At 50.0% G+C, this 23,631-nt stretch overlaps 1 protein-coding gene across 4 annotated transcripts; it reads right to left on the reverse strand.

Annotated features, from left to right (window-relative positions):
• Positions 1 to 1,866: 1,866 nt before the first annotated feature.
• On the reverse strand, positions 1,867 to 22,980 carry PDCD6 (programmed cell death 6). Of its 4 annotated transcripts, none has more exons than XM_077749412.1 (6): positions 22,779 to 22,979; positions 21,895 to 21,956; positions 12,456 to 12,500; positions 11,319 to 11,471; positions 5,769 to 5,878; positions 1,867 to 2,417 (listed from the first exon to the last, which is right to left on the reverse strand). In XM_077749412.1, exons 1-6 carry the CDS (start codon positions 22,871 to 22,873, stop codon positions 2,319 to 2,321), a joined length of 564 nt encoding a protein of 187 aa, XP_077605538.1. In that variant the 5' UTR covers positions 22,874 to 22,979; the 3' UTR covers positions 1,867 to 2,318. The 4 variants fall into 4 exon arrangements, with proteins under 4 accessions (XP_077605538.1, XP_077605537.1, XP_077605539.1 ...); XM_077749411.1 differs by having other exon boundaries at positions 11,313 to 11,471; positions 22,779 to 22,977; XM_077749413.1 differs by lacking the exon at positions 11,319 to 11,471 and having other exon boundaries at positions 22,779 to 22,980.
• Positions 22,981 to 23,631: the final 651 nt, after the last annotated feature.

A 23,631-nucleotide genomic window follows, 5' to 3' on the forward strand; every position in this document is an offset into this window, starting at 1 on the left:
AGAGCATGTAAACCACACACCTGAACATCTGTACCATACCCGAGTGTCTGTACCACATCTTAGAATCTGTGCCACAAACCTAAGTACATCTATACCACACACCTGAGTATCTGGACCACACCTGAGTGTCTATACCACATACCTGAGTGCATCTATACCACATGCCCAAGTATCTAGACCATACCTGTCTGCACCACACACCTGCATGCATGTACCACATATAGAACCACAGCTGAGTTTATGACACACATCTGAGAGTATGTCTGTCAGTGTCTATCTGTGCCACACATCGGTACCACCTGTGTGCATCTGTGCCATGCACCCGAACTTATCTGGAACACACACCTGAGTACATCTGTACCAAACACAAGATCCGTCACACATGCATCTGTACCGTGCACTGTTTCTCTTCCCCACACTACTTCCATTAGAGGAACCACCCTTCCTTGCTAACAAGGCAAGAGGAGACCCTTACCCATCCTCAATCAGACCTTTTCCTTGTACAATTCCTCGTGTCTTTCTTTCCCTTCTCTGAATCGGAGACACAGAACTCATGACGTATTTACACCTCCCTCTGTGGCTGAGAACAGTGTGAGAGAACAGGCCTCTCGGTGTCTGTTGTGCGGCCTCCATGAAGCTTAAACACCAACTGTGTACTGGGGGCTGGTGCCTCACCGAGACCGTGAGCTGTTCCAGGCCATGCGCCAGGGCGGTCCGGGCGCAGGAAGGGGGTGGAGTGGGTGGACAAAGCCCACGTGTGGAGCACAAGGGCTCCCACGTGCACAGGACAGAGTGCAGTGAGGTTGAGAGCCAGCCACATGGGACCCCCTCACTCCACGCCTGGGGTCTCCGAAGGCCTGGGGCAAGGGAGAAATAAGGGCATCTTCCAAAGGCACCTCTTGGAACCATGGTGTGGGGAGGCGGGCGGGCAGGCAGGCAGCAGAGGCTACCCCATCACTGGGGAGCAAGGGCATGGGGTTTATTATCTGGGAGAGACGGAGTCCGAGAGGTCTATGAGAACCCAGAGAGAGAGCACCTGGATGTGTGTGGGCCATGGATCTGAAAGCCTCTTGGAGTCAGGAATTTGGGGTCAGAGGATTGAGCTCACTGAACTAGAGCTTGGGGTCATGTGCTAGTGCTGCATCAAGAGCATGCTGATGTCTGGAGAGGCACCCAATATGGGAAGTGGTAGAAATCCCCAAAGACCCCCCCCTCCACTGACCCTCCCTCACTGAACTCACAAAGCCAGTCTACAAGCCCCACGGATTCCTTAGCCCAACCCCACATATTGTGGTCAGTGGTGTTCTGACCTCTGTAATCTGGTGCCACAGATAAACCCAGAAAGGGCTCTCTCTCAACCAACACAAGCCCCAACAGCCCCCCGTGGGACACCAATTTCTGAAGTCCCAGGCCCATTTATAAATCACTAACACCCATCTGAATGTCCTCACGACCCCTGCCCCAAATTCTGGTTTGGGGAAGCACAGTTAAAAGAGGGAAGAGGGAGAAAACAACCTACAATGACTCCGTAAGGCACAAAGGTGAAGGGCCACCCTAGGACTGGCTGTATGCTGACAGCAGGTGACGTGGGCGACCATTCTGTTTGCCTGCAGCCCACTGTCATGTTAAAGCCACAATTAACAGATCACTGCAGGGCAGAACTGAATCACTATAATGACAGAAACCCTCAAAGTCCTAATCCAAATTTGGATTTAGGTGTCCAAAGAAGTTTTATGAAATTTAAACTAACTTCTGTCACAGAGGAGAATGGTATCCTTGGATTTCCGTAAGCAGAGTCAGGTGGACAACCCAGAAGGTGTCCTGGACTTCTGGGAGCTCCCATGTGAGTACATGTGAGACATCTGGGACAGGGCGCACATCTGCTTTATTGCTTATGTTGCATATTCAAACCAATACAAGAAACCCTGTTTTTAAAAATATAAGGCACATAAAAGCCTCTGTGCAAGTTCTCTATTATTTTTAAATTCCTATTGTATTTCCACTATAGAAATGAAGCTATCTAGAAATGCACATGATGAACTTTTTGCATGCAGGATACCTGAAACATTATTATATCTTACCTCATGGCACAACTGAACAGTCTCAAATCAGATGTTTGTATGTGAAGTATAACTATTGTTACATTTGCAAAAACCTTAACCGCTTATCCACATATGTACAATCAGGTCCCCAAATGTTAATTATATAAAATCTAAAGGAAGAACAGTATCTAGCTGCATTTGTGTTCCGTTTCTTTAAAGGGAGATTTGGCATTTTTAGTCTTCTGTAAGTCACGCTGTTATTTGCAAAGGCCAGTGTTATACGATGCTGAAGACCATGGACAGATACTGTTCATATGACACCTGAATCCAGCCGTCCTGATCCGTATCGTAACGCCTGAATATATCTGTCAACCTCTGGGGAAGAAACAACAGTCATTTAGATCTTGACATTTAACAGAAGGAACAAAACATATTTGGAAAAAAGAAAACAAAAATATATATATAAACACTTAGGAACCCAAATTCATCCATGTCTCCAGACGACCCCAACTCTGACAGAGACCAAGGCAGGGAGGCATGGGTGGGTAACCCTGACCACCCTCAGGCCTGTCCACCATGGGGGATACTGAGGTCACGTGGTGGGTAGATACAGGAAGGTGGTTAAGAGGTCAAGGAGTGGGCTGCAGGCTACACACGACAGCCCTGGGTCCCCCAGGCCTCGGTTTCCCAAATGCGCCAGTGGTGAACCTGGGTCTTCCCCTCCTGCTCTATGACCAACCTTGTGGGGGCTATTCCTCAAACGTTCACCTCGGTTCTGGCCACTTCCCATTCAGGACACTGGGAAACCGGCCCTGACTTGGGCCCCTCCCTTACAACCTGCCCCCAGCAGGTGAAGGCCCAGCCACAGAGCTTGGAAAGTGGGTCTCCCTCTACCAGCCTGAGGGTCCCTCCCACACACCCCACCCAGAAGGCTCCACCTTCGTCTGTTCACAAGCCTAAACCCCCCTCCCCCCACAGCAGGTCAGGAGCAGAGGTGAGACCCCCACCCCTAACAGCAGGGACAACTAAAGGAGTGCTGTTCCAGATGACAGGCGCCAGACAACCACAAAAGGCCTAAGGAATCGTAAATGACAAGAGGAAGCAGGTGGACTGCAATTCCTCAGGACGAGAGAAGGTTCTCAGGAGAGCAGGCTGGAGCCCGGCCCTCTGGTGCTGCGGCAGATGAAATGGCTGACAATTAACGGGGTGGCTGATGCAGCTGACTGTCCCCTCGGGTGGTGGCCAGGAGCGTCCAAACACGCGTGAGACACGACTGTGAAGCCAGCTACGACTAACACGAGCAGCAGTAGTCTTGACGTGAAGCGCAGCTGGAAAGCTCTCTTCATACTTTAACTGTATTTTCCCAAGATTTCTCCAGATTGTCATGTTCTTTTGTAAAACTAATATTCAAAAAGTGTTTTCTTTTTTGGAAAAAGGCAGGTGAGGGGCGCCTGGGTGGCTCAGTCGGTGAAGCGTCCGACTTCCGCTCAGGTCATGATCTCATGGTTTGTGGGTTTGAGCCCCGCATTGGGTTCTGTGCTGGCAGCTCAGAGCCTGGAGCCTGTTTCAGAATCTGTGTCTCCCTCTCTCTCTGCTCCTCCCCTGCTCATGCTCTTGGTCTCTGTCTCAAAAATAAATAAACTATAAAAAAAAATTAAAAAAAAAAAGAAAAAGGCAGATGAAGGAAAACATTTTTCAGGACTTTTTTCTTGTGGCCTGCAGCTTTTTTCTTTTAGCTTGCCCACCTCTGTCCCATGTTTAAGGTCATGTGGGAAGGGTGGGTGGGAGCAGGAAGTCCAGGTCGAAATGCAGAAGAGCCTGGCTGGCCTGTCCTCAGCCCCTAGGTGTGCGAAGGTGCTGGGCGAGCTCCCTATGGGACTCAGATCACATTACCCCAGCTACTGAAAGTCTATACCCAATGACCTTTGCTCAAGAAGAAATATAAGGATCAGATGTTTACTTATGGGACATAACCTCAAATGAAAAGTCTAATCCTAGAGCGACTCAGATGCAGACAATGAGATTTTTACACTACCCCTTTTTCCTAAGTGTTCAGACAACACTGCAGAAAGTGTAACCCAGCCTCAGGAGCCCCTGAGGCAGCGATGGGGCAAGGCTCTCCCCATTTCAGAGAGACACGGCTCCAATGTTAGCAGACTCCTCTCTCCACCAAGGCCCTGACCAACAGGGACTGGGCTTTCCCCAGACTCATCAGTAAGGAAATCAAGGAGTGTTGCATTTAGTGTGCTACAGAAACTTCACTTGTGCTGATCTAGAACTCTCATGGGAAAAAAACCCTTGAGAATGTTTTCAAAAATTCCAACTTATGTTTAAAAACCTCACAGTGTTGACATTTTTCAATGGCCTCTACAGCTGACATGACATAACCCAACCAGGATTCAACCTCCAAGGACTCCTCTCCTGGAGACAAGTTCTACTGAAATATGTATGCATAAAACAGCTGCTTTCCACGGACCAAATCTGTTTCAGAGTAAAGGGTGGGGGAGTGCTATGGTCACGGACGCGCGCCATCGAGCTGTCCACCAGCTGATAATTGTTGAGTCTGAGTGATGGGCACATGGGTTCATCATACTGTTGTCTCTATTTTTTCTTCATTTGTCACAATAAAAACTTAGAAATCTATCTATGGGTTTATCCACTGCATTTTTAAGAAACCTTTTAATGTTTGTTTATTTTGAGAAGGAGAGAGCAAGCAAGCACACACATGCATGCANCTGTTTGTTTATTTGTGTGTGTGTGTGAGAGAGAGCGAGCGAGCACACGCACATGCACAAGTGAGGGAAGGTGCAGAGAGAGGGGAACAGAGGACTTGAAATGCAAGGCTCAAATTCACGAGCTATGGGATCATGACCTGAGCTGAAGTCAGACACTTCACCGACTGAGCCAGCCAGGTGCCTCTGGTTCACTGCATTTCAAAGCCTAAATCTATGGAACCTGGACCCCCACCCGGAGGCAGGGGCAGGGGTCCTGTGCGGGCACAGCAGGGCAGACGCACATACTCCTGCCCATGGTCTCTGGAAAGGGTCCTCAAGCTCTGCACTTGTTCTTCTCACAGGTCAAGAAGCAAGGCCGTAGGAGAGAAACATCTAGTGCGGGGTCAGCAGCATCCACCAGACGCTGGTTGGCAATGGCTGCGACATCAGAATGAGGCCCCGTATGCTCAGGAGCCAGCTCTCGCCCTTGCAGCTGACCTCACACAGAAAGAGGCAGGGCACAGTGAAGATCACAATGGAAAATATATCCTTGTCCTCAGAATGAAAACACAACAAAAATACCAGAGAACACATGTAAATGTATGTATTATGTAAAGTAAGCAGGAAATACATGTATTATGTAAAGTAAGCAGGAAAAAGAAAACGTGATGAAGAAAATCGTAAGGAAAATACATATTCAGCCCTATACTGTATTTATCAAAACAAAGCCCGTGTACGAATGGGCCCGCACAGCTCAGACACACGTCGTCTGAGGGCCAGCCGTGTCTCCGCATGGCGACAGCACACTATTGGTCATGCCTCCACCTAACGAAACAGAGTTAACTGCTTCTCCATAGACAAGACTGATTTTAATAAGCTCCAGAAACTGATTTTACTCCATTAAACTGCAAATTCCAGAATGCAGGTACTTCCCTCTTGCTCTGCTTTCACGGAACCCACTGCCCTGCCCCACGGCTCAGCTTGCTGTGAGCCTCCACAGAGCCCCAGTTACCTGCAAGACGATGCAGCCCTGGATGAAGTCATCAAACGCGATCTGCCCCCGTCCTTGTCTGTCAAACTTGCGAATGAGGATGTCGTGAAACTGGTCAGAGAGCCGGTAACCTTCAAGGAGAAAAAGGAGAGTGAAGAGTGGGCCAGGAGGCAGACATTCCCGTCAACACACACGTTCTCCTTCCAAAAGGCCCGCAGCCTCCTACGACACCTGGTAACAAATGGCCGAGGCTGGGGTGGGAATACAAGGTGCAAATTCATTCACATGCACTCTAGGAACTAAGCCACCGTTCTGCAATTCCGCCCATGACTCCCCATCCGCAGTCCTGTGAGTGGCCGACCTAAAGACCACCGCCTCTTCCTGGAAGGGTGAGCGTAACCCGGAGGCCAGGGCTGTCAGGCTCAGCAGGTCATTTACGTGAGCTCCCAGTTCACATCAAGTATACTCACCCTATGGTGCCGCACCTCAAAATCACCCTGCAGGGCAGCCAAAGCTTCATTTCCTGAATACAGCGAAGTTATCATTTTATAAATGGGAAGTTTCATTTTAGATTTGAAAGCTAAGGGACGCCTGGGTGGCTTAGTCGGTTAAGCGGCCGACTGTTGCTNTTTGAAAGCTAAAATATCACTGAAGGCTTCCAAATAAACAAAATGTAAACTTAGGGCAACAGCAGACTAACTGCTGGGTATTCCTCCACACAAAGCAGCACAGACATTAGGAAGTAAAAGATTATATGGAATAAGGCAGCCTCACAAGGTTCATAACAACTCAAGGGCCATCAAATGGGAGAGTCACTGACTCCACCTTCAATTTACTGAATAGATCTTGAAGAGGTCACCAGCAGGGAGGTGGTTCTAAGGACAGAGGGACACAACGGCCACGTGCCTGTGGGATACCCCTTGGGGCCACTCTCAGTAAAGACTACTTCCCTCCCCACTAACCCACTACCTGTATGCCTCCGGCACCCTTACTTATTCAGGAGAGAAGATCCAGGGACAAAATACTTTTACTGGTTTCGGTCCTGTTGGAATCTTTGCGAGGGTATATAAACACCTATTATCTGAGTGAATTTCACAGTTAATAACCTGAAAAAGCACTTAATTACTTTTCTAAAAAAGGGTCAAACATGCACACACATGACAGTACCCTTCCAGAGTGGGCAGCATACTCTATGCATCTGTGGCTTAAATCCAGGGCCCCCTTTCCCTGCCAGTTGAGTAGAAGACAGGATCCTTGACTTAGAAAACAGAGACGGCAGGTTCTGAATGGGGGCCTCCCCCCGACCCCTATGAGTCTCCTCCCTCACACAGGCACCCGTGTCTTCGGGCAGTAAGAGGTCCAAGCTGCGAAGCGCTGAGCTCACCCAGGGTGTGGACAGCCGACGACAGCCATTGCTGTGTCGGTCCCCAGCCTAGTCACAAATATGCAGGCTGGATCCCCACAATCTGTACAGACAACGGAAGCAACTTCTATCATCCCTGGAACTAACTTCCAATTTCCCTGCTCCTCAGTATTATTGCAGTGAGAAAAACAAAACAAAACAAAGGAAGTCAGACTAGAAAAATGGACGATCAATAGACAAAATATAAAAGGAGGTTTCTATAAGAGGCAAAATCTGGGAGCAGACTGTTCCCTAAGAATTTCCTTCAGTGAAAATCCACGTAGCGATAATCCCATCCTCGTAAATTAAGAGGAGGTGCCCTCTGGAAATGCAAACCAGAACCACAATGAGACGACCTTACACCTTTAGAATGGCTGGTATCAGAACGACTGGAAACAAGAGGCGCTGGCGGGGTGTGGAGAAGGGGAGCCCACTGCTGGGAGTGCGAGCTGGCGCAGCCGCTCTGGAAGACAGAGTGGAGGTTCCTCACAAAGTGAAAAACAGAACTACCCTATGATCCAGCAATGCCACTCCTGGGTATCTACCCAAAGGAAATGAAAACACTAATTTAAAAAGATATATACACACCCATGCTCACTGCAGTATTATTCACAGTAGCCAGGACATGCAAGCAGCCATGTTCATCGAAAGATGGAGAAAGATGTGGTGTGCACATGCACGTGCGCACACACACACGCAGGAATATTATGTGGCCATAAAAAAGAATGAGACCTTATCATTTGTGACGGATGGATGGACCTAGAGGGTACTGTGCTCAGTGAAATAAGTCAGAGTAAGACAAATACCAAATGATTTCAATTATATGTGGAATCTAAAAATAAAACAAATGAACAAAAAAACAGAAACAGACTCATAAATACAGAGAACTGGTAGTGGCCAAAGAAGAGGGGTAAGAGTGGGTGGGTGAAATAGGTGAAGGGGATTAAGAAGCACAAACTTCAGATTTCAGGAGATGAAAAGTAAGCATAGGGAATAAACTCAGTAATACTATAATAACACTATATGGTGACTGGGGTTGTGTGATGTACAGTGTTGTCGAATCTCCAGGTTGCACACATGAAACTAACACAGCATTCTATGTCAACTATACTTCAATTAAGTAAGATGAGGGGGAAAAAAAGGAGGTGCCCTCTGTGTGTAGCCCCTAGCCTGTGACCCTGGTCAGGACTGGCCCCTTTCAGACCTGACACACTGGCCACAGGGCCACACCTTGACCTTAAGAGAATGAAGTTCCCTCCTTAGAACTAACAGGCACAGGAGGGGGGAGACAGCACTGCTGCCCTGACAAGCCCACATCACCTATTCTCAGCAGACTGGTGTGACAGCAAACCTTCAGGAACTACTCTCCAGGGGACAGAGGCTGCCGCAAGAGACAGGCCTGGGACAAGGCAGTGACCCATGTTTACAACCAGCCAACAGCATGAAAAAGGGGTGGGGGCTGCCCGTGGACCTGCTGGGACTCTAACTCATGCAAACAGATGGTTAATTTCTAAGGTGGGTCAACAGCACTGATTTCACGGGCAAACGTGCACATGCTCCAAGGATGCAGAGCGTGCCGGGGCCACGGGACACAGGCCTCGTAACGCTTGGCACACAACAGGGAACAGCAAGTGCAGCACGAAAATGGTGGTGGCTGAGATGGGCAACGACTGGAGGGAGGCAACGATCTGATAACTTTCATAACCTTTTCATCAGGCAACACTGAGTTGGCCCAGTGGCTGCCAGAGGCTGGGCAGAAGGAGAGGGAGCAGCCTCGTGCCCACTGCCTTGCCCACAGGAGAGGCCTGCACTGCGCATGGAGACTCACCATGGGAGCGGTCAGCTTCCCGCCGTGCCTCACGCACCCCTTTATTTCCAGGTCTCTGTAAATGGTGCATAGCACACGCTAGAAATGGGTTTACAAAAGGGATGCATGAGCCGTCATACCCAGCGTGTGGGTGAGTGTGACCCAGTGCCACCAGGACCAGCCTGACACATCAAGTGGGGCTGATAGAGGTCAGGACACGGTAAGGCTCACCCCCCACCCCCGGACTCCCTCACACACGTCTTGTGGAGCTGAAATACAGCCGCCTTGCTTGACCAGGGCACGAGAGCTGTCCTTAGGAGTCAAAACTGAACCGGAGACTTTGCTTCAGTTACTACAGAAAACCTTCCAAAGTGATGACTATGTGAAAAGAGGACAATGTTCCTTTGCATAGAAGACAAGCCTCCAGAGAAGGCTCTCAGAAGTCAAGAACCAACTACAGGGAGAAGCTTTTTAGAATAACTACAATCACCACAGAATACTTTTCTCCAGAAAGTGNGAGGCTCACCCCCCACCCCCGGACTCCCTCACACACATGTCTTGTGGAGCTGAAATACAGCCGCCTTGCTTGACCAGGGCACGAGAGCTGTCCTTAGGAGTCAAAACTGAACCGGAGACTTTGCTTCAGTTACTACAGAAAACCTTCCAAAGTGATGACTATGTGAAAAGAGGACAATGTTCCTTTGCATAGAAGACAAGCCTCCAGAGAAGGCTCTCAGAAGTCAAGAACCAACTACAGGGAGAAGCTTTTTAGAATAACTACAATCACCACAGAATACTTTTCTCCAGAAAGTGCTCAGAAGTCAGGAAGGAGCCCGGCCCTGCCCAGCCCTAGACGGCCTGCTGGCTCCCGACCACAAGGAACTGCCACATGACCTTCGTAACCATGCAGCTGTGGCTGCAGATGCCGGGCCCAATGGGCACTCGGAGGCCAGAGAGGCCAGTGGCATGGCCCACCCCAGCATTCCCACTGAGAGCTCCAAGGACCCAACAGCCACTGGCACTGAGTAAAAAGTGGGCTCTGGGCCTGACAACTCTAGAAAATGCCATGTTCCCTGACACCTGAGGTCACTCGTCTGGAAGGAATTCACAGGATGCAGGTTCTTCCCAAGGTGTCCTCAGCCCAGCCAGGCCTCTAGCTACCTGCAGCCCCAGGACCGCCCTCTTTAGATGGCTGCCAGCCGGCCCCTCCCAGCCCTTCCATTCAGAGGACACTGTGAGGCTCACCCCCCACCAACCTACAGGTAGAACAAGGTCAGGAGCATTCCCAGTCCCAATGCAGAGAACATGAGGTCAAGTCCTGCCTATCCCTGACCCACACCTAGTGAGGTGAGCACACAACTTCCAGTGGAGTCCCAGGACCTCTAACTGAACACCACCAGAATTCATAAGGCAAAGAAGGTAAGAGAAAGAGAAAGACAGCCATGAAGTACATGCCCAAAACAAAAATGGGGAAAGGACAGAAGTTAAAAACACATTAACATAAGAACTAAAATGTACTTTGTATTAAAACTCAAAATACCTAGAAGTATATTAGTACATTATAACAACACAGTATAGTACTTAAAAAAAAAAAAGTACATTATAAACTAACTTGCCTTATTTTTTTCCTAGCCGGCATTTATAAGCAGACTTTTAAGCAAACTATAGAAGGGATTTTGCAATGGGGCCCAGGGGACAGAGGGCTGAGTGAGACCATCCCAAGCCACCAGACTCTGGGTGGGACTCCCACAAGCCCTGGACAAGTACCCATGTCCGTGTGGTCCTACACACCAGAAATCCCAGCTTCCTCTCAGAACCCCGCCGCCACATCAGAGGGCCCACTGACCCACTCTGGAAGGCTGTGCGAACACTCCCGGCAGCACGGCACACTTGAGCCGGCACGCACTTGAGAATGGGCACTTGCACACCTGCCAACACTGTGCATGAAACACACAGCCGGCCCTGCAGCTTACAGAATCCTCTCGGACGAGTATCTGGGTCACCCTGCTGTGCTGTGATGTGTCAAGAAATATAAGCCGCTCGACATTGTCTTCGCTCATTCACATTAAACTATTTCCAAAGCTGCCGCATTCTCAATGTGAGTGTGACATCACTCCATTTCACAAGTGATAAATGATTGCATAGCCTGTATCTCATTTTGGATGGAAAAAAAAACCACATAAAAGTCTTCATGTCAAATATAAGCCTTCAAGATATAAAAAGTAATGAAGTATAAATCTGTATGTCAACAAAAATTCATAGTTAAAAAATCTGTAAATTGAACCAAGTAAAAAAACATTAATGGCACCTAGGTTCCAAAATGAAACATGCTATACAATCAAGATAAGTGAATTACCAAAACCTGAGAGGGCTTGCTTGAGCTCGTTCTTGTCAATCATCCCAGAGTTGTCCCTGTCATAGGTGCGGAAGACGTTCTGCCAGTCTGTGATGTACTTCCAGACGCCAGTGAACTCGCTGAAGTTCACGCCAGCCTTGTTCTCTCGGTCAAACATGGCTGAGACAGAAAGGAACGTGAGTGGTGCGCGGCAGCTGGCATCTCGATGCTAACCAGCAAGAGGCTCAACCACGGACAGTCACTTCCACACCCCCCTCGGGGTCAGCACGGTGCTCAGCAGCAGGGGCCCGCGGCTTGCTAAGAAACGCTCACTCGTTGAATGGGACAGCCGGACCACCTCTGCCGGCTGGTTCTCCAGCCACAGCCCCTAAACCACGTTAGACAGACGTGAGGCACACAGCAAAGAGGAAAGCGCAAGAAAACACACAGGCAGAGCCACAACAGAAATAATGCTTTACACCGAAGTAGGCTACAAAGACACAGCGCCTGGTGGGCCTCACTTTGCCAGGAAGAAACCAAAGTGCAGAGTGAAGGGGCCACCTCCACTCTCCCAGCTCCTAGAACTGGGTCCAGCTCCTGGCACCACCACGTCCATCCTCCCAGAAGACCTACGCCAACCAGCACAGGCCCACTCTAGCGACAGAAAGACTCTACTGGCTTTAGTTTTTTCTTTTAGGAAAACCTGCTTTGCATTAAAAAAAAATCAGCCTAATTCCAGGTCCAATTATGAAAGAGCCTACATCTACATATAATTGCAAAATGGCTAAAAATGTACATATGAACTCAGTCTGAACTACTGCTACTGAGAAAATGACAAGTCATTTGGTTTCTATTCAGGCAGAGACACTAATGGAAGATGGAAGCGAGTGCTCTCAGCTGCTCAGAAGCACACTGTAACTCCGTGAAAGTGCACAGGATGAAAAAATCAGGTCAGAAACGGGGTGTCGGCGTTCCTGTGAGTCTCCAAGCGTGCCAGACACGGACAGCATGTGACGCGCACTGGTCCTGTAAATACGTGAACTCTTCAGAACCTGGGTGTGAAAGGACGTGTCAGACAGCAAGCTGAAGCGCTCGGCTGGGAGGGCAAGGTGAAGCAGGACAGGTGTCTGCCTCCACAGGCAGGATGGCGGCACCTTTACTTACATATGATTGACCTGACAGTCACTGGATTAAATGGAGTCCACGTGCCTGAAAATAAACGACAGGAATTACCATCAGAGAAAACCATTTTCACCAGCAAGCTCTAGGTTTCTAATCTGTAACATCTGAACCTAACAAAAGTAACTTGCTGCTCCCAGGAAGGCCCTGGCACCACACTTCTCAGCAGGGACACTGTCCCCAGGAGACATTTCTGGTTGCCATGACCACTGGGGGCAGGAAGCACATCATGGCTGGGGTCCCATCCTGCACTGTGCGGGAGTCCCTTGGCCCCAAGAGACTTACAATTCAAAGCTCTTTATAATCATGAGGCTGGAAGCTTTACTGCATAAATAAGATATGGCTTTACAGTATTTTATTTTTTAAATGTTTTATTTATTTCTAGGAGAGAGAGAGAGAGACAGCGTGAGCAGGGGAGGGTCAGAGAGAAAGGGAGTCACAGACTGAAACAGGCTCCAGGCTCTGAGCTGGCAGTCAGCACAGAGCCCGACGCGGGGCTCGAACCCACGAACCGCGAGATCATGACCTAAGCAAAAGTCGGACGCTTAACCGACTAAGCCACCCAGGCGCCCCATGCTTTAGAGTATTTTAATACACACTCAGTTTTCCAGGAATGCAGCCACCAGGTAAGTTGAGAAGTATGCTGAAAAACATACCATACAACCATGCCTTAAAATTTTCTAAGATTAGTCTGTGCATTATTTTCCCTGAGAGTGTGGAAAGGCAGACTACAGCACCCTATGATTTACTTCGGTATACTAATGGGGATATTACCAAACATTTGTCATAATGAGACTGCTGAATCTGAGAGAACCATTTGTCAACCGATAATGAAACGTTCACTAGATATGTTTATGCTCCCAAATCTGTTTTCAGAGTGATTTGTGCCACTACCCATTTTACACTAAAAACAAGGTAAAAAGGGTATTTTTAATGTGGAGAGAAAGCAGTGTCTCTCCCCACACTCCACCTGTATAGAAACACCCCATATTTTCCTCTCTGTATAAAGCTCTCTCAGTAGCTTTCACACAGACAGCCATCCCCTGACCTCACATAGTGACCTTGTGCTCAAGTCTGAGGCCCCCATGACACGGGCGGTGGGCAACAGAGGCCAAAGGGCACCGTCCTTCCTTCATGCCGGGCATCCCGCTGCAGCGCCCATGGGCCGTGTGTTCAGCTCAGGGCTCACAAGCACGCTTCCCCAGACCCAAGGCGTGGCCCTCCCAGCACATGCACACCCGTCACCTTGCCTTTAAGCCACAGGAAAAACGGGCCTCAGGAGAGCCTTGCCTGAGCGCCCCACATTCCCCCGGGCCCCGAGTTGGATCCAGCGGCTCTACCAGCACGTGTGCGAGCTTCCCCTTTGGAACAAGTGCCACCAAAGTTACTCAGTGAAGGCTGCTCTTCCCCCGAAGGCAGGGGCGCACCTATCCCCGTGCCTGGCACCCTCGGGCTGGATAAGCACCCTCTGCAGGCTTCACAGACGCCCCATGGGTAGGAGAGTGGGCAGAAGAGTGTGCGTAAAGCTGTTAGGACACATATTATTGAAAACCAGTATAATAAAACTATGTTACAGAGAACCCAACAGAAAGGACAAGTTCTAAATACAGAGACTGTCACTTCTTCGCCTAATTCTTCTCTCCCTCCCAGCTGCTGCAGGCACCGGCTGCTGCTCCCACAAGAGACGGCCGACCGCGACTAGAAGCCCTAGGGACCCAAGGTACCTACTGGAGCCTTTTCCTGATTCGCTTTTCCTTTGTCTTCCCTGCAGCTCTGCTACAGGCTGATGAGCCGTCAACCTGTGAAGGAGAGGGCAGCCCCAGGCCATCCTGACTGGAAGCAGAAGCCTCACGAGCCATCTCTGCAAACGATTCGGCCAAACAAGTTTGAAACAAAAGCAACACAAGTGCAACAGTTAAGTAATGCACAAACACTAGCACCTGTCACGGTGAGGCCCACATGCCACTGGGCCAGGCGCACGCGGACTGCCCAGAGAAGGCGCCTCCCTGAGGTGGCCCAGGGGACTGGCAGCCGCGCTGGAGGATTCTGAGGACGGCAGGGATCCCAGGCTCAGGAGAGCAACAGGTCATTCTGCGTGGAGTGGAGGATGGAGACCCGCGGGTTTCCTGCGGGCCTGCTGTGCAGGGAGGAGCAGAGGAGGCAGCCTCTTGGCACCCTGCTCATCCTTCTTGTTACCCAAATGGGGCCTGACTCTCCACAGAAACCAAGGGATAAGGACGGCCAACAGTTAGGTCCTGTGGCCTGGTTCTCAGACTAACATAAAAAGCATAATAACCCACAACGAAGCTGAAATGCTGGAACATGCAGACATTTAAGTTCTCAGGTATATGAAGCATTAAATGTACCTGAGCGTCAGCCTGAACCTCTAAGTAGCTTATAAAACAATTTTCTGTAAGAAAATACAGCACAAATAACCAATATTTAACAGACTCACTAAAAACAAGAGGTACATCATAAAGGTAGGCTTTTTTTCACAAGCCCTACAACTCCAGTAACTCCCTAGATTTCTGGGCCACCTCTAATTTCAAACACTCTTGTGTGTTTCTCTCAGACAGCAGCACGCCTGGGTGTCAGAACCAGTCATCTTGCAAAAGCTTTCCGGTCAGATTTTTACCTAGAAAGATACGATCCCTGCACCTAGAAGTCTCGCTTCTGGGGCACCTGGGTAGCTCAGTTGGTTAAGCGTCTGACTTCGGCTCAGGTCACGATCTCACGGTTCGTGGGTTCAAGCCTCGCGTCGGGCTCTGTGCTGCCAGCTCAGAGCCTGCAGCCTGCTTTGGATTCTGTGTCTCCCTCTTTCTCTGACCCTCCCCTGCTCACACTGTCTCTCTCTCTCTCTCTCAGAAATAAATAAAAAACATTTAAAAAAAAGTCCTGCTTCAATTTCATCTTAAAGAACTAAAGAAAACAGAAATATGATTTCCCACGTAAATTTGGTACACTCTGTCACCTATAATTCAGAAATAGGGCTGCAGCCTTAAGAAGCAGGCCTACAGGGGCGCCTGGGTGGCTCAGTTGGTTAAGCGTCCGGCTTCAGCTCAGGTCATGATCTCGTGGTTTGTGGGTTTGAGCCCCCTTCAGGCTCTGTGCTGACAGCTAGCTCAGAGCCTGGAGCCTGTTTCGGATTCTGGGTCTCCCTCTCTCTCTGACCCTCCCCTGCTCACGCTGTCTCCCTCTCTCTCTCTCAGAAATCAATAAAAAACAAAAACAAAAAAACAAACAAAACAAAACAAACAAACAAAAAAAAGAAGCAGGCCTACAAATGACGACAGCCCAGCTGTGGCTGTAGAGACAGCCCCCGTCAGGACGCCTTACCATTGTCCCACTTAACCCACAAGTGCACAAATTCTGTCCAGAATCTTCGTCTGCCTCCATTCTCAAAGGGGGGAAAGCCCCATTCTGCTCTGGTAATATACGGTCTTTTTACTCTCTTCAAAGAGTTTTCTTTATTGAAATTTTGTCCTTAAACTTTGGCTTTAGTGAGTGGTTGAGGGTTAAGAGTTGACACCTAGCATTTGTACAATCAAGATACTTGACTACTTGGAATCTCTTGGGGCAATGACAGCAACAAAATCAGACTTTTCTACATCATCACTGGTGATCTCTTTCCACTTTACTGCATCAGGCCTTGAACTCCCAGCCTTCCTGGCCTTTTCCACCAGAGAGGAGCTACGTATGAGGAGGTGTACGCAAGTCCTGCAGGGTGGGCACACAGCACCGGCACCCAGTGCACACACTCTGCAAACCTTTGGTGTCTCTTCAGGTTCAGCAAAATCCCATATCTCACCAGATGTCTGCAATGATAGCTTCAAACAGCACAGTCAGAAACATGACCTTTCTAATACTGAACGACAGCACTAATCGGATAAATGCCACATCTAGAAACTGGTTCTATGAAAGTTTGGGTCAAATTACTACAGCATTTACATTAATAAAAATCAGAAACAATCTAAGTGACTAATAGTGAAACACTGTAAACTCAATCCCAGAAAACACACCGCCTCCCAGTTCTGCACCGGACAGATGCAGGATCTGGTGGAGGGGCTTGGCTCCACGGGGAAGAGGACCTAAATTTCCAGTCATCCTATTTTTACATCCAAAGAAACTGGGGCCAGGAGTGCAATGTGCTCAGGGAGTAACCTGTCAGTAAAGCCAGGTCCCCTGAATCCCAACTCTGTTTTGTTTCTATCGGGAACTCTGGCGGGGCATGTCTCTGGGAAGAGCAGACACGACAGGCTGTACTGGAGTCGCCACCCTCAGGCTCCATGACTCACTAGGACTCCAACACTCAGGCAGTTTGTCACAATGAACGGCCAAAGTAAAACCAGCAGAGGGAAGAGACACTAGGCGAATTCCAGTGGAGACCCATGCAGCGCCCAGAGAGCCCTCCTCACGGAGCCACACAGGACGTCCTCACCCTCCACCGCTGAGTCGTGAGGACACAGGCAAAGTGCTGCCAACTAGGGAACTCCAGAGTCTATAATCCAGGGTTTCTCCTGGGGGCTCAGCCATGGAAGCGCCAGATCCCAGAGGGAAAGCAGGTGTTTGCCATAAATCGCACTATTAGTATCAACTATCCAGGCCAATAGGTACCACACAGCATAGGGCCCTCAGTGGGCCAAACATCCTTCTGACTCAGAATATCACAGGAGGCAGCCAGCCATGAAAGCCCTTCCTGGGAAAGAGCAGGCTCAGAGCAACGCAGGCCTGCTGAGCCAGTCCTTCTCTGCACACAGGCGGATTGCAGCTGAGGACAAATCTCTAAGTGCCCCTGCTGCATTACTAGCAGCAAACACCCTTACCCACAAAACTGGGCCTATCTGGGCAGGAGCAGTGATGGCACCAGAAGCATGGTCTGCAGGGAACAGCCTGCTTATAGGGTCTGATTTCTCTCAATTCTTCTTCTTTTTTTGAATTTGAAATCCTTTTTTTTAATGTTTATTTTTGAAAGATAGAGACCGGGTGCAAACAGGGGAAAGGCGAGAGAGAGTGAGAAACAGAATCCAAAGCAGGCTCTAGGCTCTGAGCTGTCAGCACAGAGCCCGACACAGGGCTTGAACTCACAAACCATGAGATCATGACCTGAGCCGAAGTCAACACTTAACCGATTGAGCCACTCAGGTGTCCCTCTCATTTCTTCTTACTATGGGATCCCCAAGAAAGCTTGAACACTATTTAATAAAAATACCTTAAAAAAAAATATGAATTATTTTTTTTTAAAGTGCGGCTAAAAAAAGTTTCCACAAAATACTTACATAGATAATGTTAAGACAGACCTGCAGAAGTACAAAAAAGAGGCCTGAGCAAAATTGAATTGCCGTAATTCCAAGAAATAATATGCAAGTTAGGAAAGAAAAGGTACCAAACTCAAGATAATTCATGAGATGTTATTTCAAAAAGTAGGCAAGAGAACAGTCTTCTTCTGTCTTTCTTAATACCTATTAACCACACACCTTCCTGAGAGCAACCGATTTTAGAAGCTTTCCTATGGAAACAAGTCTTATAAACGAGTCAGTGTCTGGGACCCCCAAGTACTTCTTCAGGATGGTTTCAACTAGATTTTAGCAGAAAGCACACAAGCACAGATTTAATTAAAGTGAGAAATCATACATGTTTGTAACTTCAGTCTTCTAACCAGTAACAAAGTAAACCAGTTTCCTGAAATAGTCTAATATTCCAGTTCTAATATGAAAACAGAAGCCTAATACTGGAAGAACAATTAGAAGTCAAAACAATTTCAATCCATGAGCTCCAGGAAGTCAGGGGGAGTGAAGACAGTGGAGGCAGGTCCACCCAGTGACCAGTGCCTGTGCACACACGCCGCAGCTGTGCAAACGGGCCCAGCCTGGCCTTCCTTCGAGAAGTGGGCAGTCTAGTGGCCAGAGACAGCTACAGCCATGCTTACACAGAACACAGAGAATGGAGAGCAGGGAGCGTCAAAAAAAAAAAAGCAGCGATGGTGAGTTGGCTCAAAGGCAGGAGCCCCTCCAGGCAGAAAGGGACCTGAAATTCAGGATGCACACGGCTTCACCTCACATGGATGGAGGGCAGGCGCTCTAGGCAGGAGCACAGAACCCTCGGCAAGGGGTGGACACTCTCATGGAGACAAGTGGGGAGACACCAGGGCTCAGGGCACTTTGATGCCTAACTGTACGAAGTAAACCCCCAGCACAATATGAGCAGAGGCACCAAGGGGCGCCAGCAACACACATCTGGGTTTAAATCCTCTCTATTGCTCAAAAGCAACAACGGGTAACTGAGCAAGCGATACTATCACCTACTCTGTGAATGTGCATCATAAACAAGCTGCCTTACTGCAGAAAGAACTTAAGTGCGTAAAGAAACCCACAGGAGAGCAAAATGCAGCAAAGTGCAATCCAATCGGATGGGAGGAGAAGAGGAGGAGGTAAAAAGGGTTCTAAGACTACGTCAGTAAAATTCACCTCTTAAAATTCTAAATTCATGCTACTGGCAAGCCACCAATTTAACTTTAAACTTGTTAACAGCTGATTTGAAGAGGAAAATGTAATTGGTTAAAAGATTCAGGGTTAATAAAATGCAAACAAAATAAGACAGAACAGTCACCGAAGGGCTTAGCACAGGAGAGGCGCCAGGGAGGGGGAGGGCCATTTCCCAGGCAGCAGCCCTGCGGAGGGCGCGGTGCTGCAGCGCCCCCTCTGTTAAGGTGAACAGGGCCCACCTGCTTCACGAGGCCAGTTTGTACATGCCTTGAACAAAAGCTGAGCGACTCCCAAGGGGCAACTCAATAAAAGCACCTCCACAGGGCCACCGAGACAGTCCCGACAGAAACTAGCTGGGTTAAACCAGGTGCTGGTTTCAGAGGGTCTCAGCAACGGTGAAGCAAGCATCCTCTAGACAACTGTGAAAACGCATTCTCTTTTAAACAGGCTCCTGGTAAATATTTAGTAGGAGCCGAGTTCAAGATTACGTTCTAACAGAGTAAAGGCCCATATTCTTTAACAATCAGCTGAACTGGAGGCATTACTGCCACCCTTTAGTGAAAATCCAGGAGCCTCACCCCATAGGTCAGATTAGGTCCCACCACCACGCCCCAGGGGGCTCAAACAACAATGCTGATGTGAGATACGGTCTGCTAAGTGCCTGGCACAGTGCCTACAAACAGTGGCTGCTCCTTTCGTGGCACCTGAGCTGGCTGCCTGGCCAGTGACAATACTCCTCCACTCTCAGCTGACAATGCTGTCCCCTGCTACGTGCCAGGAACTGCACCAAGCCTTTTGCATGCACTTCCTCCATCTACCCTCCCAGGAAGGTCAAGCCCTTGCTCAAAGTCACATTCCTAGAACTGGCAGAGCCAGGATTTGAACCCAGACAGGAGGCCCTCCTAGCGGGGGAGAGGGGGAGAGACACTATGACGCTAATGAGGCCAGAGTGTGACCGTCACTTCCGGAGGGGCAGGTTTCCTGCAGACACCAAACCCTCAAGACTTCAAGCAAATGGACAAAAAGATGTCCAAATGCGCCATGAGTTGGTCCTCACTTACTTGAAAGAACTCAGCAGGGACGCCTCAGAAGGATGACCTCTGAGAAGGTGAAGGATGACCTCTGAGAAGGTGAAGGATCACCACCTGAGGGTGCTCTCACTGGAGCGGCCACCCTCTGGAACCTCTGACCATATTTAACATATAATGTGAAGACAACATTTTGGTGAACACTTAGGTTTTAAGCCAGATTTACCAACTCACAGCCTGCTGGATTCCAGCTGTTTTTGACACCTTTCTAGTAACCCTATCTTCTACTCCTCCAAGCGTAACCAAGTACTGGAGACACAGAAATTGAAAAGGGATTAATAATAAGAGAAGAATCAAGAAGGCACAGCTGTCTAAAGAGAAGTAACGAAATTTCTTTTCTTTTTTTTTAATGTCCATTTTTATTTTTGGGGGGGGGAGAAAGGAGAGAGAGCAGGGGAGGGACAGAGAGAGAGGGAGACACAGAATCTAAAGCACACTCAGGCTCCCAGCTGTCAGCAGAGACCCCAACGTGGGGCTCGAACCCACAAACTGCAAGATCATGACCTGAGCCAAAGTCGGACACTCAACTGACTGAGCCACCCAGGTGCCCCGTAATGAAATTTCTTAGTTCCTTAAACACAACTACATAAATACATGTAAAGTTATACACCAATATCTGTAGCCCACACATGTTAAATACTGGGGAGAAAAAGTCAGTGGTATGTACCGTTCTTTAAAGTAAATGTATTAATCTGTAAATACAAACCCTATACTTCATGCAAATCACGGGGCAACAAATAAACAACGCTAAATGCCTGGGATGTGCCCACAATGAGGGCATGCATTCTCTTTTAACCTGATGGGGGGGTGGGAATCCTTACTCTTTCTAGAACATCAAACTGGTTCCCACTAATAAAAATGAGTCTTGGGACACCTGGGTGAGTCAGTCAATTAAACACTGACTTGATTTCAGCTAGGTCATGATCTCACAGTTCGTGGGTTCGAGCACTGCATTGGGCTCTACACTGACAGTGTGGAGCCTGCTTGGGATTCATATTCATTCTCTCTCTCTCTCTCTCTCTCTTCCCCTCCCCCTTTCTGCCCCTCCCTCTCTCACACGTTTGTGTGCTTGTGTGTGCGCACACGTGCTCTCTCTCTCTCTCAAAATAAATAAACAAAAAAAATAAGTCTTCCAACATCTTAGAATCGATCCCTTTTCCACCTTAAATGGCACACCTCTGGAAAGACAAGCTACAAATCTAAGAATCAGAAAAGTCAGTGGCATCTGAGGGATTTTTTAAAAGGGCAAAATAAACAGCCAGGTAGTTAACAAAAATAAAAGGTATCAAACAGTACTTGCATGGATTAATCAGGCTGAAACTACAAGAGAACTCCATGGGGAGCCCCCCCACGCCCCCACCTAAGGGCTATGGCCCTGTGTCCCTGTCTAAATGCCTAGTACTCTCTCACCGATAAGACCACCTTCTCACAATCCACCTGCCAGCGCCACACCCCCAAGATCCCAATCACTTCTCCACGGGGCCCTTGGCACCTTGATGAGCCTCTCCCAAGGGGTCACAGAGAGACAGTCACAAAAGGAATTCGGTGATCTTCAATGAGCCTGAAGGGTATTTGCCCTACAAAGCTAAACTTCCTATCCTTCCCTAAAACCTACACTCTAACCTCCACTTCTGAAGACGTGCGTCCCTGCACCAGTCCACGCGGGTGCTGGAAATTTCAGCAAGGCCCTTGGAGCAGAAGGCCAACTAGCAAAGTAAATCAGAAGCACCTCCACCACAAGCCAGTAACAGTAATTAGGCCTGAAGCCCTTTGTGCTTGGGGAAAGAAGTTATTTCCTACAGGTGGGTCAGGCTCAAAGTTCGGCAGAAGTCCTGATGGCCGGGTCCCACTCACCGTTGGAGAGAGCTTGCTGAAGCTCGTTGTCCGAGATCACCCCGCTCCTGTCTTTATCAACCCTGCGAAATCAAGACCGGTTAAGCTGGTGATTAAAAGTGCAGGACAAGTAAAACATGGCAAGCATAAGCCTTTAACTCTGCCAACCCTGCGTTAACTCTGGCAAGTCCCTTCTCATGGAACTTTCACTTCATTCAGCCAGGACTCTCTCCCAAATCCGCACGGGAACAAGGAAGCGCCAAGTCCAACCTCCCCAGAGAGACCTCTCCTTCGGCCTTCTCAAGCTTTGTTCCTTTTCTTTACCCTTGGCCACTCTGAATTCCACCTGCACCAGTTTCTCTCCTTCTCTCTCCTCCGACACCTGCTTCCACGACCATCGTGGCTCCTTCGCTTGGAAGGGCGGCCGGACGGCGCTGGAGCCGGCTGCGTTTCTGTTTACCTTAAACAAGCATCCCCCTGAGACCCTCCTGGAGCAGCAGGCCCCTCACCTGTGGGCTCAAGGGGGGAGGCCCTGACGCCCAGGCATCTGCAGGGGGGGCGGGGGAGGGCCCGGGGAGGTGACCCGCACGAAGTCGGGGACAGATCTAAAGGAGCCAGTAAGGAGGAGGTCAGGGTGAAGGGGAGGCCAGAGGCCGAAGGGAAGCAGGAGAGAGGCCAAGGGGGAGGCCGGAGGGAGCCAGGGTGACAGGAGGTCAAAGGGCAGCTGGAGGGGGAGGCCAGAGGGAGTCAGGAAGGGGCGCGGGGGGAGGCCCGAGGGAGCCAGGAAGAAGGCCGGCGGAAGGCGGGAGGGAGCCAGGAGGGGGCGGGCTGGTTACGGGGAGGCCGAGGACCACGTAGGGAAGACGCCGGAGGCTTGTAAGCGCCTGGGTGGCGCCGGGCCTCACCTCTGGAAAACGTTCCACAGGAAGCTCTGGTCCGGCAGCGCCGCGCCTCCAGCAGGGCCGGCCCCGGGGCCTGGACGGTACGGGTAGGCGGCCATAGGCCCAGACGCTCTGCTGGGCCGAGGCTACGGGCGGAGGCTGAGGGCCGGAGGCTGGAGGCTGGAGGCGGGAGGCGGCTCCACTTCCGCCTCTGCTGGGGCGGGGCCTGCCATACGCCACTTCCGGGGACGCCGGACGGTGTTTCCCAGCCGGCAGCTGGGGCGCCGCCCATCCCCTGGCTGCCCCGTTGCTAGGCGACGCCGGCGCCCGGGCGCTGCCCTGGCCACCAACCCCGAGCCGCTGCCGTTTACACTCCGCGGGGCGGAGGGATAAGGAAGGCGTGCGGGGGGCTTCCCTTCAGCGTCAACAAGTCGTCAAAGGGATGCGAGGGACTCCTGATTTCGGCTCAGGTCACGATAGAGCCCGGGGTGGGGCGCTGCGCGGACAGCGCGGAGCCTGCTTGGGATTCGTTCTCTCTCATTCCCTGTCTCTGTCTCTGTCTCTGTCTCTCCTCCTCCTCCTCCTCCCCCTCCCCTGCTTCCGTGCTCGCTCTCAAAATAAATAAGCTTTTAAAAAAGTCATCAAAGTGCGTGTGGCCGAGGGGAAGAACACAGGCCTGTCTCGAATTTGTCAGACTTGCCACGTGTCCCGCAGCCGTGTCACCCCGCCGTGCGCGGCCCGCGCCGCCCCGCCGCGAGGGGGTCCGCCCGCCGGGACCGCAGCGCCCTCCAGGCGGCTTCCGAAAGTTGTTTCCTCTGCTTCGGAGCCTCTACCAACCCGGGGGTCTCAAGCGCTGGTTGGTCCTCGGGGCTGGGGC

Source organism: Crocuta crocuta, unplaced genomic scaffold (genome assembly GCF_008692635.1).
Source record: "Crocuta crocuta isolate KB4526 unplaced genomic scaffold, BGI_CrCroc_1.0 scaffold89, whole genome shotgun sequence".
Lineage (NCBI taxonomy): Eukaryota > Metazoa > Chordata > Mammalia > Carnivora > Hyaenidae > Crocuta > Crocuta crocuta.

Bases quoted from the DNA above. Each gene is read 5' to 3' on its own strand.
- PDCD6 (XM_077749411.1), bottom strand. From the start codon at position 22,873: ATGGCCGCCTACCCGTACCGTCCAGGCCCCGGGGCCGGCCCTGCTGGA. The intron at 21,957-22,778 runs GTGAGGCCCGGC...TTGATTTCGCAG, and splicing joins CTGTGGAACGTTTTCCAGAG to GGTTGATAAAGACAGGAGCG. The intron at 2,418-5,768 runs GTAACTGGGGCT...TTTCTTCCCCAG, and splicing joins AGGGCTGCATCGTCTTGCAG to AGGTTGACAGATATATTCAG.